Source organism: Anopheles cruzii, chromosome 3, assembly GCF_943734635.1.
Source record: "Anopheles cruzii chromosome 3, idAnoCruzAS_RS32_06, whole genome shotgun sequence".
Taxonomy (NCBI): Eukaryota; Metazoa; Arthropoda; class Insecta; order Diptera; family Culicidae; genus Anopheles; species Anopheles cruzii.
This window is the reverse complement of record NC_069145.1, coordinates 72,471,831-72,484,803: the sequence shown is the minus strand read 5'-3', so window position 1 is coordinate 72,484,803 and position 12,973 is coordinate 72,471,831. Positions and strand designations below refer to the sequence as shown.

At 54.8% G+C, this 12,973-nt stretch overlaps 3 protein-coding genes across 3 annotated transcripts; 1 reads left to right on the top strand and 2 right to left on the bottom strand.

Moving 5' to 3' along the window:
* Positions 1-5,350: 5,350 nt before the first annotated feature.
* LOC128270928 (chorion protein S38-like) lies at positions 5,351-6,527 on the bottom strand. Its single transcript, XM_053008352.1, has 2 exons — positions 6,504-6,527; positions 5,351-6,382 (listed from the first exon to the last, which is right to left on the bottom strand). Exons 1-2 carry the CDS (start codon positions 6,525-6,527, stop codon positions 5,351-5,353), a joined length of 1,056 nt encoding a protein of 351 aa, XP_052864312.1.
* Positions 6,528-7,776: 1,249 nt separating this feature from the next.
* LOC128271793 (actin-related protein 2/3 complex subunit 5-C) lies at positions 7,777-8,732 on the top strand. The gene is made up of 3 exons (XM_053009438.1): positions 7,777-7,808; positions 7,893-8,054; positions 8,162-8,732. Exons 2-3 carry the CDS (start codon positions 7,909-7,911, stop codon positions 8,475-8,477), a joined length of 462 nt encoding a protein of 153 aa, XP_052865398.1. The 5' UTR covers positions 7,777-7,808; positions 7,893-7,908; the 3' UTR covers positions 8,478-8,732.
* LOC128271790 (dynamin-1-like protein) lies at positions 8,567-12,661 on the bottom strand. The gene is made up of 4 exons (XM_053009432.1): positions 12,407-12,661; positions 10,434-12,258; positions 9,979-10,190; positions 8,567-9,905 (listed from the first exon to the last, which is right to left on the bottom strand). The coding sequence occupies exons 1-4, from the start codon at positions 12,506-12,508 to the stop codon at positions 9,849-9,851; spliced, it is 2,196 nt and encodes a 731-aa protein (XP_052865392.1). The 5' UTR covers positions 12,509-12,661; the 3' UTR covers positions 8,567-9,848.
* Positions 12,662-12,973: the final 312 nt, after the last annotated feature.

Below are 12,973 nucleotides of genomic sequence, written 5' to 3'. Positions count from 1 at the left end.
CAGCCAGGCCGCGCATTGGAGTGTATCGGAGAATTTTTCGTGGCCACGCTAGCCGCGGCCACGCAGGTTTCGTGCACTTTGCCTCGCCGAACATTGTGTGCGCACGAACAAATGTACGATGATGGACAGTAATTTGCCGCCGAACGGGGTTTTGTTAGCTACCAAGGGATGGCCGAGGCTTATCGTAATTGTGGTCTTAAGTTTCACTGCTAATGCTTCGAAGAGATATTTTGAATTCATTGTTTTGGTATCGCTACCGTTAATGAATGAAAATTCAGCATCGCAATTCATAAATGTATGCAGCAAAAATGGACGCTCGAATGTTTAACGATGGATGATGGAAGCATAGATTTCCTCATTTGTAACAAAGAAAACTTACAACTAATATTCAACTTCAACTGACGGTTAATAGAAACTCGAAATAGACATTATATTCTTACAATGTTTGGCTTTCTGTTGCAGAATGAACCGGATTGAAATCAAGAGAAGAGAAAAAGTAAATAAAATAAACAGAAAGGCAATGAACGGGAAAGGCCAGACATTTCGCAAACCCCAGATTTCGATCGAATAACAACCAGAAACTTGTTTCCATCAGATCCTCATGAAGTGTTGTGGAAATTAAGGCTCAATATCTGGCCAGCAACCTGGTGCGACTTCAGCACGCAGACTGAGGTCGTCGAACGGTCAACTGGAAGTTTCAGGCTCACTTTTCATACCTCCTATTTCGCCCCTTCAGTGGCGCAATAATTTTCCGTCTCCCTGATTATTCCGCTCATTTTTCCTCAGAACCCGAAGGCAGCGCACCGCGTCTCAGACGGATCCCATTTCTGTTGGCGGCCACTGCCAACTGGTAATCTGATGTAACGCCGCCCAGGAGCACTTCCGACCGACCGACCGATTGAAGACGTAGCGTTGTCGCTTGCGTATCGAATCAGATTCGAAGCCCATTCCAGGCTCAAGGGGCTGTGCTTGTGGCGCTGGCGTTATCAACCCCGACATTGGCAGGGGCCCTCGCGGCTGCTTCCGCACAACGCGCCGCGTTAGCGTTGCGTAAACAGCCTCGGCGGCGGCGACGCTGCCATTCGTTTGACCACCGCGTGGACGGCGATTTTCGCGAGCCATTCTTTTCTTCCTTTCGACGAACGCTTTACGAAAGGCGGCCGCGGACGGAAAACGTGCCGCGTTTTTCCTGCGTTTCGGGCGCTTCCTTCTTCGGTGGGCGCCGCCAGTTCGAGCGGTTGTTGTTGGTTTTTTTGGTGCCCCCTGGCGGCGCGTACGCCCCGGAGCCCTCCGGAGGCCTCCGTCAGCCGGTCGGAAAACACGGAGCCGTGGAAATGGCCCCCCGTCCGGGGATGGCCGCGGTATTGTTTCGGGCCTTCGGACCTGTGCGGTGAAAGAGAAAACAACAACCAACCAACAAAAGGGTTGGCCCTTCTCGACGGCCCAACGGTGGTCAAATAGTATAAAAGAAAGTAACGCCCACGGTCCACCACCAGACGGTGTGTGGTATCCCGATCGAGCGAGCGCCCGAACGGTCAACCGTCGTCCCAGCGGTCCCAGTGGACGAAAAAAAAATAGACCTTCAGTGGGTGTCCTTTTGTAGTGATACTTGTGACCCGCCCGCCCCAGGAAGCAGAAACTTTATGAAGTGCGACCCAAAGTGTGTCCTGCGGGAAGTGTTCTGAGTCGTTGAGCTGCCAGTAGCCGAGTAGCGAGGTTCCCCGAGGTTCGGTAGAATATCACCAGTGGCTGCCAGTGCACACAGTAATGAAGATTGTAAGTTCCAGTGTTTGTCCGTGACGTGACGTTGACTCGTGATGCCGGTGTTTTTATATTGTGTGTCGTTTGCTAATGCCTTTGCCTTTGTTGCTTTCTTCTTCCACGCTGCGCGATCGTCGGCGGCGCTCGGATCAGGTGTCCTTGGTGGTACTGTGTGGCGCGGTGGCGCTGCTGCTGGCGGCGGGTGGCCCGCGGGCGGTGCAGGGCGAGGCGGCCCTCGGGAACTACTACAAAGAGGTGGTGCGGGAGCAGCACCAGGCGATCAATGAAATGAATCAGAACTTTACCGAGCTGGAGCGGGCCAGCGAGAAGCTGATCGATCTCGGGTACTACGTGGGCCAACACAAGCTCCCCCCGAAGACGATCAAGATCACGAACACGGTGGCGGTGAAGGTGCCGGTGCCATTCCCGGTGCCCGTCAGCAAACCCGTCCCCATTCCGGTGCCGACGCTCGTGGCCGTGCCGGTCGCGGACAGTAGTTTGGCCCCGCCGACCGGAAGTACTAGTGGTGGTGGTGTAGTGGCCACCGTTGCCACTCCGACGGTGGCCACTGGCCCGCTGGACGTTACGATCGTGACGAGCGGAGCTCCGCCAAGCCCGTCGACGACGGCACCGCACGCCGATTCCCACGGGTCGCCCTCGCAGACCGTATCCGAGGTCCAAGAGTACGTACACTCGTTTCCAATACACTCTGTATACGACGCTGGCGACGATTACAATCCCATGGAAGGAAACCGTCTCGCACTAGCGGAACACACTGCCTCCCCTACCGAACGCACGGTCAGTAAATCCAGTCCTTCTTCACTTCAACAGCACCTGGAAGCGTACCGACCACGTCGGCCCGGTCAAGGCCCGCCGCAAACGGGACCGCTTTCGGGCGCGGGCACCGCGCAACGGCACTACGGGGTCGGTGCCGGAACCACCGCCGGCGGTGCCGGAACCGGCGGAAGATACCATGGTGGTTTTCAAGTTCAAGCCACGCCGCATAGTGCTGCTCAGTTCGGATCTGAGCCGCATGCGCTCCAATCGTCGGCCAAATCGTATGGCCGCGTCGTCGGCGCATCCGCAGCCTACAAACACCACACGCCCACGTTCGCCCGTGCCCCGCATTCGCCGTATTCCGCTGCGCCATTCCACGGCCGAGTATCCGCGCCGACTGCGCCGCCGTCCGCGGCCGACGAAGGAGTCCAAGGCTACGAACCACATCGAGGAGCAGGAGGAGGAGGAGGAGGACTCTTTGGCGGCCCAGAGTACGGTGGAGGAGGTGCGGCAGGAGGTGAGGCCGAGTCCTACGTCCAGTTCGCCACCGGAAGCGAAGCCGCCGCGGAAGTCCCGCAAACTGCGGAAATACGATTCGGTGGCGGCGAAAGCGAAGCGCTACAAGCACAAATCGAAGAAACTGGTGCCCAGCAAGGCCCGGACACCGCTCTGGGAGCCGACGGTGATTCCGGACACTACGACCACCATCACCACCACCACCACGAGCAGCAGCATGCGCCGGCGGCAGCAGCGCGCCCGTTCCAAACTGTTCGCGAATCGTACCCGCGCTACGAAAGGCCCGACTTTGGTCACTACCAGCACCACTCCGTTCACGCCGACGCTCGACTCTCTGGAAACACTGGAGGACTCACTGGAGGAACAGGACGTGGAGCACGAGCAGGAAACGGAGGAGGAGGAGGAGGAGCAGGAGCTGAAGCCAGTGGTTCGGGCAGCGCCACGGGTAGCGGCGGCATCCTCACAGAAAGCTACGATCATCCAGCCTTGGGCGGGAAGTCATCCTTTGCCGCTGGTGCTGGCGGATCCGATGGAGGTGCTACCTCCGCTGCTGCCGCCGCCGCCGCCGCCGCCGATACACACCGTTACCCGGTTCCGGGGGGACGTACCACCTATACGAAGGTATCCGCCGCGGGCCACCATCATTCGCATCCACATCATCCGGAGTCGCGGCCAGAAGCGCATCCGGATCTTCGTCATCAAGCCCACGACGCCGGTGCCGCTCCTGCTGCCGCCGACGGGCTTGAGCGATGGCCTTTCTACCAGGCCACCAAGAACGATCCCCATCTTACTCGGGCAGAGCTCAAATCGTATCACGCAGACGCTGCTTCCGGTGGACCAGCCGTTCGGCAGCGGTACCGCGATTCCAAGGAGTCCGAGGCGGGCTACCCGGCGTACCACCATCACCACCACCACATCCTCGTTGGCCACCACAACACCTACACCGAGCACCGTCCCGTCGCAGCCCACCAGCCAAGGCACCACAAGCACGCCAAGCAGCACTACAGTGTCCCCAGCGACGCTCATCTATATCCCAGCATCGGAGATTACCACCACGACGGTGACCACGGTGCCTCCGGCGGTAAGTTCCACTACCACTTCCGCAACGTCCACCCCTACGCCGGAAGTGAGCAGCACGGTGCCGCCCACGACACCGATGCCGCCGACCACCATCAGCAGCAGCAGTCAGGGGCCGCCAGTGAGCACCACTACTACCAGTCCGAGCCCCAGTACGGCGGGGGTGCTGCCGGACCGGACGGAGCAGCAGTCCTAACCTCGTACGATCCACCTGCCAGCGGCAGCACCTTCCACTTCCACCCGGACGACGATTCCACGGGCGATCTGCTGGCCGGGGCTTCCGAGGCCCACGAGCAGACCGCAGGCGGCCACTGATGTAGTCCTCCTCCTCCCCCCGCCCCCGGACACCGCTTTCCGGAAGTTACTAGGCGAACATGCGGCCTCCTGTCACACGTGCTCGAATCGGTTATTAATCGGTTCAAATTGGGGATCGGTTCTGCATCGGCGCCCCAACCGCTCCAAAGTCGCTGCGCATGATTACGCCTTCCGGTGGAGCCGCATTTCCGGATGATGACGGCGCGCAGGAAGTGGCGCAGTGACACCGGGCGTAATTGTGCGCCAGGCAGGCACGCGTGATGTAACACCGAGAGTGGGGCGATGTGGATCCACACCGGAAATGCAGTCACGCAGCACGCAACAGGCAGCTGTTACACGCGTGATTGCGTGTGCTACCGGAGGGCTACTACTCCTTTATGTTGTTTCTTGTTCATTCGTTCGTTCCGTGCACCCGTGCGCACCACCGCCCGGTAGACACGGGGGTGTGTTGTGGTCGTTGTGTTGTTGATTAGTGGTTTAAGAATGGCGTTCGCCCAAGCGCACGCTCGCACTCATCGGCTTGTGGACCGGACTGGTAGCGGTCTGCGAGCAGCACCTCACTCAGTTTCGCGTTTTAGGCGCTACGTTTTAGCAGTTTTAGGATCCCGCTAGGCTTAAGGCAGGTAGTACGGAGCCACAGGTTGTTTGCAAATCTGTGTGGTGGGTGCTACGCGACGAGTTATGTTAATAAATATGAAAATGAGAATCGAAACAGGTGGTCCAGTTCTTTCGGGAAGTACTCCCAAATGGGGCTACAAACAGTAACACAAACACATTTATTTGATTCGCTAACGTTATTTGCTACGAGCTAACATTGGGTTGGGTGCGAGTTCGCCGTCTTGGGGACTCCCCAGATCTGTGGGTTCTTAAACTACAAGCAACAGGATAGCTAAAGGTATTACTTCTAGTGGTCGCACAGAATGCCGGTGCTCAGGTGGCCAGAGTAGTGGCCACCGTCGGTGCCAAAGTCCGCACCGTAGTGTGCCGATCCTCCGTAGGAACCTGCCGAGCCGAAGTGACCAGCGGTTCCGTAATGATGGCCACCGTACAGGCCTGCACCGGAAGTGTACGCTTTGTACGCTCCACTAGCTCCGGCAGCGGTGGCAGCGTAGTGGTTATGCGAATGGTGCGTCTGGTGCAGTCCGTGATCGCTCACGGAAATGTGGCCGGCGCTGGCAAGGATGGGCGTGCTGACAATCGGCGCACTGACGATGGGCGTGTACGCAACGACCGGCTTCGTCACGACCACTGGCGTCGGCACCTTGACCGGTACAGGATGCGGGACCAACACCGGATATGGCCGGTCGATCGGGATCGGTATGGTTTTCTTCACAATCACCGGGTACGGGACGGGCTTGTGAATCGGGATCGGGACGGGAATGTTGTGTTTCACGAACACCGGGTAAGGTTTTGGAATGGGCACCGGAATGTGCTCCTTGATGGTGGCCGTCACGATGGGCTTCGAGAAGTGCGCATGGAATCCGCCATGGAATCCATCGACCGAGGATCCGTACCCGCCGTAGCTTCCGCCATAGCCGCTGAAACCACCGTAACCAGCGTGACCTCCGAACCCTCGGTAACCTCCGTAGCCTGCTCGGTATCCTCCGAAGCGTGCTCCATAACCATAAGCTCCACCGTCATACCCGACGCTGGACCCATACCCTACTCCAACGCTCGACCCGTAACCAGCTCCTGCCGAGAATCCTGCGCCACTACCGTAGCCATGGCCAAAACCGAACGAAAGATGTCGCTTTGCGTTCCTCTTTTCGGCGCCACCACTTTGACCGGCTGGACCGGACGAGTCAGCGGAAGTACTGGTGGCAGCGGAACCCTCGGCCACGCTCCGTTGCCCACCAGCAGCGGCCGATTGGTCCGACTGGACACTATCCTCTCCAGCGATCACGCTGCAGACGAGCACGAGCAGGGCCAACAGTATCTGCGAGAAGAAAAGAACCGATTCACTTTGCGTTCTAGCGTGCTGCCCACCAACCCCGACACTTGGCACATTCTTTGGGGATTTTTGCGGAACACACGCTTTCAAGAGATCGCTCTCTTACCCTCAGATAGCTCATCGCGACCATATTGCCCAGCGCACGCACGATCACAGATCACAGCTCTTATCACGCAGGCTCACGGCACAACTGATGCCAAACTGGTGGCCACCCGTCAACTTTATACAGCCGTAGCCCCCCAAACGGGCATCTAACCGTCGTCGGAGAGACAGTCTTGACGGACACCAGTCTGTCTGCAGGGTGCAGCGATCACGCTGGAAGGCCGCAGCTTTTGACAGATTTGCATATAATTGCACCGCATTTAATCAGCCATGGAACGCGCCGAAGACCCGGCCCATAATCCCTTCCACGATGTCTGCAAAGTCTCGCGACTAGACAGACTTGTACCCGGCCACCGGCTCCGGTGGTTGGCCCGTTTGCCCAACAGGTTCCTCCCGGGAATGCCACACGGAAGGGCGTTAGCGCATCAGCTGTTGGCAGCGCGGCGTATGGTAATTGTTTTGCACTTACGCTTTCGTTGGGGACGTTAAACGATATAAACAAGCATCGACCATGTTCGACGCGCCGGTCAGGAGAGCACCAGCCTCATCCAGCCCGTACCATTTACCTACTGATACGGAATCAGGTGAAATGCCGGTTGATTGATGTTATGGGGTTTGCCAGTGGTTGCACGCACTGATCAAGCCTCAACTCTGGGAGATCCCGCGAAGTAGTAACCCAGTGACACACGATTACTTGTATCCCTCCGGCGTATTGGCAGGACGGTCGAAATGGGCTGGCTTCCATGGCGCCTGCAGACACGGATAAAGACCACACGGCGTGTGGCGATTGCATAAGTGATAAGCGCATTGAAACAGGATCAGCATGGTTCGGCACGAGCGTGCGCTAATAAATTAATGCATCGTACAATGCAAATTTGATGTTACGCATACGGCACGCGCAGCCCTTTATAGGTGATAGTTAGATGAAAGTTGTCATACAGCAACCAGCGAATGGCCGGTAACGGTAACACCCGCGGAAGGCAACACGCGTTGCTCGTTTGCATAGGAATCGCCTCTAGCACTAAGCCAGGTTGTAGAAAAATAACAGCCTATCGAACCCTCCTACCAAATGAAACAACCAGTACGACCGACCAGAAGACCATAAAGAACATTTAATGTTAGCAATCAGTTTCGCCAACAGTTTGAAACGGGCAACGTGCCGCAACGGTTTTGCAACTATTCCACGAACCGGTTCAAACCCATCTTCAACCGATTCGCCTCGGAGGCTGAACACAACCCTGGTTGCCTGTTGTGACATTTCTCGAAGCTTAGAAAAAAAACGAAAACATTGTGAGTCAACTATTTTTGGGTGTGTAAATTCTATTGTTTTTTACTGTTTCCACTGGTTTTGTGCTTTAGTGAGCTAACTAGCTAACGGTTCCCTACTCACCAGGTTCCGATTTAGCGCAATGGCCAAAAACACGTCCAGCTCCGCGTTCCGGAAGATCGATGTGGATCAATACAACGAGGACAACTTTAAGGAAGATGACGCAGACCAGGCGGGCAGCGGGATGATTGTGCCGGACGAGGCCGAAATCAACACGCTACTCAATCAATATCCTTTTCCAATGCTTCTTTAGAGCAGGGCATTTCTATATCACCCTTTTGCTGTGCGTTTTCGCTTTTTCCTTAACCCATCACTATGTTTCTTCCTACCGGCACGGGGCGGAATGTGGACGCGCTGAGAACGGTGCTACAGAACGCTCCGCTACTGTGCAAGAACCAGCAGGTGAAGGACAACGCACTGAGCTTAACGCTGCGGGTACTGCTGTCGATTAAATCGTCACAGATCGATGCCGCGATCGAATCGCTGGACGATCCGGAGCTGTGCGATGTGCTGATGAAGTACATCTACCGCGGGTTCGAGATTCCTTCGGAAGGCTCCAGTGGCCATCTGCTGACCTGGCACGAGAAGGTGTTCGCCAAGGGCGGTGTCGGAAGCATCGTGCGCGTGCTGTCCGACAGCGCTCGGGCATAGGTTGCTGCAGTATTGCCACGGGACCGAAGCGATCCCGTTCGCGCGTTCCAAAAAGAAAACCGTGCATGCGAGAGTCATTGAGTCGATTATTTTATTTTATGTCCATCCCTTAGATAGCACAGTTCCAAGATCGTATCGCTGTGCCGGTGCATTTCGCGAAGCTACAATTGCCTAATAAATAAAGGAAACCCAATTCACCCCCTAGGCGGTAAGGCGATATTTGGGCTTGTTTTGGCGTAGTTTCAATGCGTTGAATAAATACATTATTACCTGAAACGCTTCGACTAAGGTTCAATTTCACTTCGGATTGAGAAATAACAGAAGCTTATGCAAGCCACCTTCATCTCATTGGTTCTATTGTTTCTTTTCGAGAAATTCACAGCTCACGGTAATCTTGAATTACATTAAGCTAAGCTACGTCTCGGACTACGGTAATGGATAGTGAAAAGGGTGCGATCCTCGGTGTCCGACGGATCTGTATATTAATTGCTTGGCTAAAGCACCAGCCATGAATGCGTTATTGGGTGAACCTTAAACTGATGACAAAATGAAAGGACAGATCAACAAACTGTGTGTGGTTTATTACCTACAACATTGCGTAAAAATAAATGGTCTTCAAACGCGGCCAATTTGGAAACACAAAACCGAATTTAATTTCGTTATCTACCAAATGCGCCTTGTTGCACACTCCGGGCCCTTCACACTGTGCATTCATTTCTCGGCATCCGGATGATACGTCTGGATTAGGGACAACACGTCGGAAACATTTTCCACAAATCGTATCGCTTCCTCCACCGAACTGGTGCGCCACTCTTCCAAGCTTTAATTGAATGTGCAACAAACAAAGAAATGCAAAAGGTTCAACAGGGTTTTTGTGTTGATCGATCACCGATCACTGAGTCGTCGTTTGTCCGCTTCAACATGTTGTGTACCGCTGTGTTTTGTGGGGTAGTTCCTTTTTAATATATTAGAGTTCTTTTGGTTATTTACTCGCTCGCTTTGACACGTCGATAGTATTTCACAAAATTTGCTGTGTAAGTATTTAGCTTTATATAGTTTTCTAAACGCTGTCCTTTCGAGTGACTTGTCCATCGAATGGTCATAAACTGTGAGCGAACTAACAAGCCTTGCATTCACCCGCCGTTTGTCGTCTTATGGCGTGAGAAGAAATGTAGGAATTCCAACAGAAACAAAATGATCGACATGCATGATCGATGTACACTGTGCAACAATGAAGAACTAAGCTTCCCCTTTCCTTCCTAAATAGATGACTCAATCGCCCATCGCATCGAGAACTAGAATCGGACCGTCACACATCACGAGTGGTTCCGCTGTCCCGTCGAACCGTTGTTTTTTTGGTGTCCTCTTTGCTTACCACATGTGCGTCTCTCGAATTTCGCTAATGATGTGATTGGCGCGGGTTAGTGCCTGTCGATACGCCGGAAGAGAGAACTTAGATCAGTGAGTGCTGCGCGATCAACTTCGAACGGCAGGCCCTTACCTTCAACATATCGCTCGCCTCCTTGCGGCGGATGGAAATGTGATCCGATTCGTTGAGCAGCTCGTTGGCCGAGTCGGATTTGTACAGGTGCGTCACCAGCTCCGATTGCAGGTTGTCCTTGACGAAGTTGACCAGAAAGTGCATGACGGCCTTGGGGACCGAATCTTGGATCGACTTTCGCACGATGTAGAAGTACGATTTGATTAAACGTTCTGAAAGACACGGACAGAGAAATGGTACGTGTAACAACACGATCAGCGTTTTACCAACAAACATTGCCCACGGCCCACGAGTAGAGTGTGTGGCCGAGCAAATCGAGCTTTCTAATTCGACGCACGCAAGCCATTTGGCACTGGAGCGTGAAGAACAAAAAACAACAAATGTGTAAATTTCTTACATCGTTGTTGCGAGTAAATCGGTTCATGGTTGTAGACCCATAAATGACGATCACTTACCGATCACATCACAATCCTTTTGCTCCTTGTCGGTCAGCTTGCGCGACGAGTGGTTGATGGGAACGTCCGGCAACAGATTCACGGGCTTCGTCGGACTGAGCACACCGTGGGTCGGGGTGTTGCTGGCCGTGCTAGTAACACTTTCACTACCAGGCCCACCTCCTCCAATCATGGCCACGGTGTTGGGAGGGAGAATGCTGTCCAACCACCTGGTCGGCTCGGCAACGTGATTCTGATGTCCGTCCGGTACCTGCACCGGTTGCTCTCCGACGTGATTGGCCGTGTTTACGATCCCCATCTTGTCGTTGAGCGTGACCTGCCGATGACGGCGGCTAGGCGGATTGCCCGTCTGATGCGCCGCCGTAGTCCACGGATCCTGCGGATCGGTCTTGATCAGGCTCGGCACCAGGGCCGCATCCTTGTGAAAGTCCGGATGCTTTGTGTTGATGTACGCGAGCTCGATTTGCACCAGATTTTCGACCATCGCGTTCGTGGTCGGAAGCCGACGGCGTAGCAGCTGCGTGACCACGTCCACGATCTTCTCGTGAAGCTTCGGGAAGCGCAGCATCTCCTGCTGCACCTCGGTGCCACAGTGCTGGATAATGCGTTGCATCTCTTCGTGGATCAGTTCCACGCAGCGGAGCGACGGTTCCTCCAATCGGCGGATTTGGCGCTTGACGAGCAGCTCGAAGCTCACCTCCGGCACGAAGAGAGCCGGCCGTGGTCCGGTTGCGTTGCGGATCGCAGTAAGAATGTCCATCTTCGTGAGCCCCGTCAGCGGGTGGATGGAATCGAGCGTTTTACCGAACGTTTCGTGGAAAATGTAGCACATCCGGGCACCTCCGCAAAGTTCGGTCGTTTCGATATTCCGCGACGTACCCTCAATCGTGGAGCAGTACGCGGAGGCAAACTTGGTAATGATCTGCAGCAAACACTGGCTCTTGTCGGTCACGTCCTCGCCGTACGAGTTCAGCAGCGACTGAAACTGGGACGCCATCACATTGACGCGCGTCTTGAGATCCGGCAAACAGTCACGGATGTGGTGCATCAGCAATCGGTTCAACGTCTTGGCCAGATACGGCGTTCCGTTGCGGGTTGCCAGCGTCGGGTACTTGCGCTGCAGATACGCCGCCTCGTCCCGCAGCTGGTCTTCGATGGCCTTCTTGTCGTTAATGTCCTGCTGCGATCGGTTCATCACACCGATAATGCCCAGCTTAACGGGGATGACGCGCCCGCACAGTATGTCGATCGCATCCGTGCCCGCGTCCATTAGGTCGAGCTTCGTCAGCACGGCCAACGTTCGGCGACCGTCCGGGTCAACGTCCTTCGCCATCTTGAGCGCTTCGCTGGTCGCCATGTCCGTGTTGGCCGCCGTCACCGCGAGGATGATCGAGTTGGGATTTTCGATGTGCAGCAGCACCAGATCCTTGATCTGGGCCTCGATATCCTCCGGCTGGTCACCGACCGGCACCTTCGTGATACCGGGCAAATCCACCAGCGTCAGGTTGACCACCTTCGTCGAGTAAATCTTCAGATTGATCGGCTCCGGGCAGATGCCCTTATTGCTGCCCGCCATCCGGTCCGTTTCGTGTTCGATCTCCGCTCGGATCTCGTCGAAGTCCGTAAACACCTTGTTTTTGATGTGCAAAAAACGGCCCCATTCTTCGACCGCCACCGTGCCGTGCTCGGCCGACCGGTGCTCGCGGTCATCGAGCGGAGTGTAGACCAGCTGCAGGACCAGCGGACGGCGCGTTACGATGCCCGTTCCGCGCGGCAGAAACGTCTTCCCGACCAGACTTTCGATGACCGAACTCTTGCCGGAACTCTACGCGTGCGAAAGAGACAGAAGAACGCTCAAAGGGATCAGCGCTTTCGGTTATCGAACAGCGATTGATTTGCGGAGAAAATTTTCGCAAATTTGGATGTTACATAATGGTTCTCCAACCCACGGGCGGCGATCCTGCGAAGCTTACCTGGCTGCCAAGAACGACAATCTGCGGCAGCTGAATGGCATCGGAGCCGACGGTATTGAATACATCCTGCAGCTTATTTACCACCGGTATGAGAGCTTCCATGTTTTACGATCTTTTCACGCGTTCCGCGCAATAGCACACAAACCTAACGCACTTGCTGCGTCTTCACACAATGTCTGTTAGCACCGCTTTCGTTCACTTTCGCCAAAATCCGAATTAATCAGCCTTTGCGCCTCTTGCACGGCTGGAAACGGTTCGCGGGTTTTCGAGTTTTATCGTGCCAAACGCTTGCACCTCGCCCGTTGCGATGATGATGCTGTTCACTGTCCGGTGGTGGCCTTTTGCTGACCTTTGCCGTTTATGCACTTCCGCAATTGCATGCGGATGGTGATGGCACGTTTCCTTCTATTGCAGGCGATTTTTTAATGTTGTTTTTACCTTTTTTTTATGCGAGAATGCTGTTTTACCTAAACACGAAACGTCAAATTTTTCTGAATGTTGTTTTTATGAATCGACCGATTTTTGAACCTAACTTTAACACTGCGAACCTAACTTTCATGACGAACC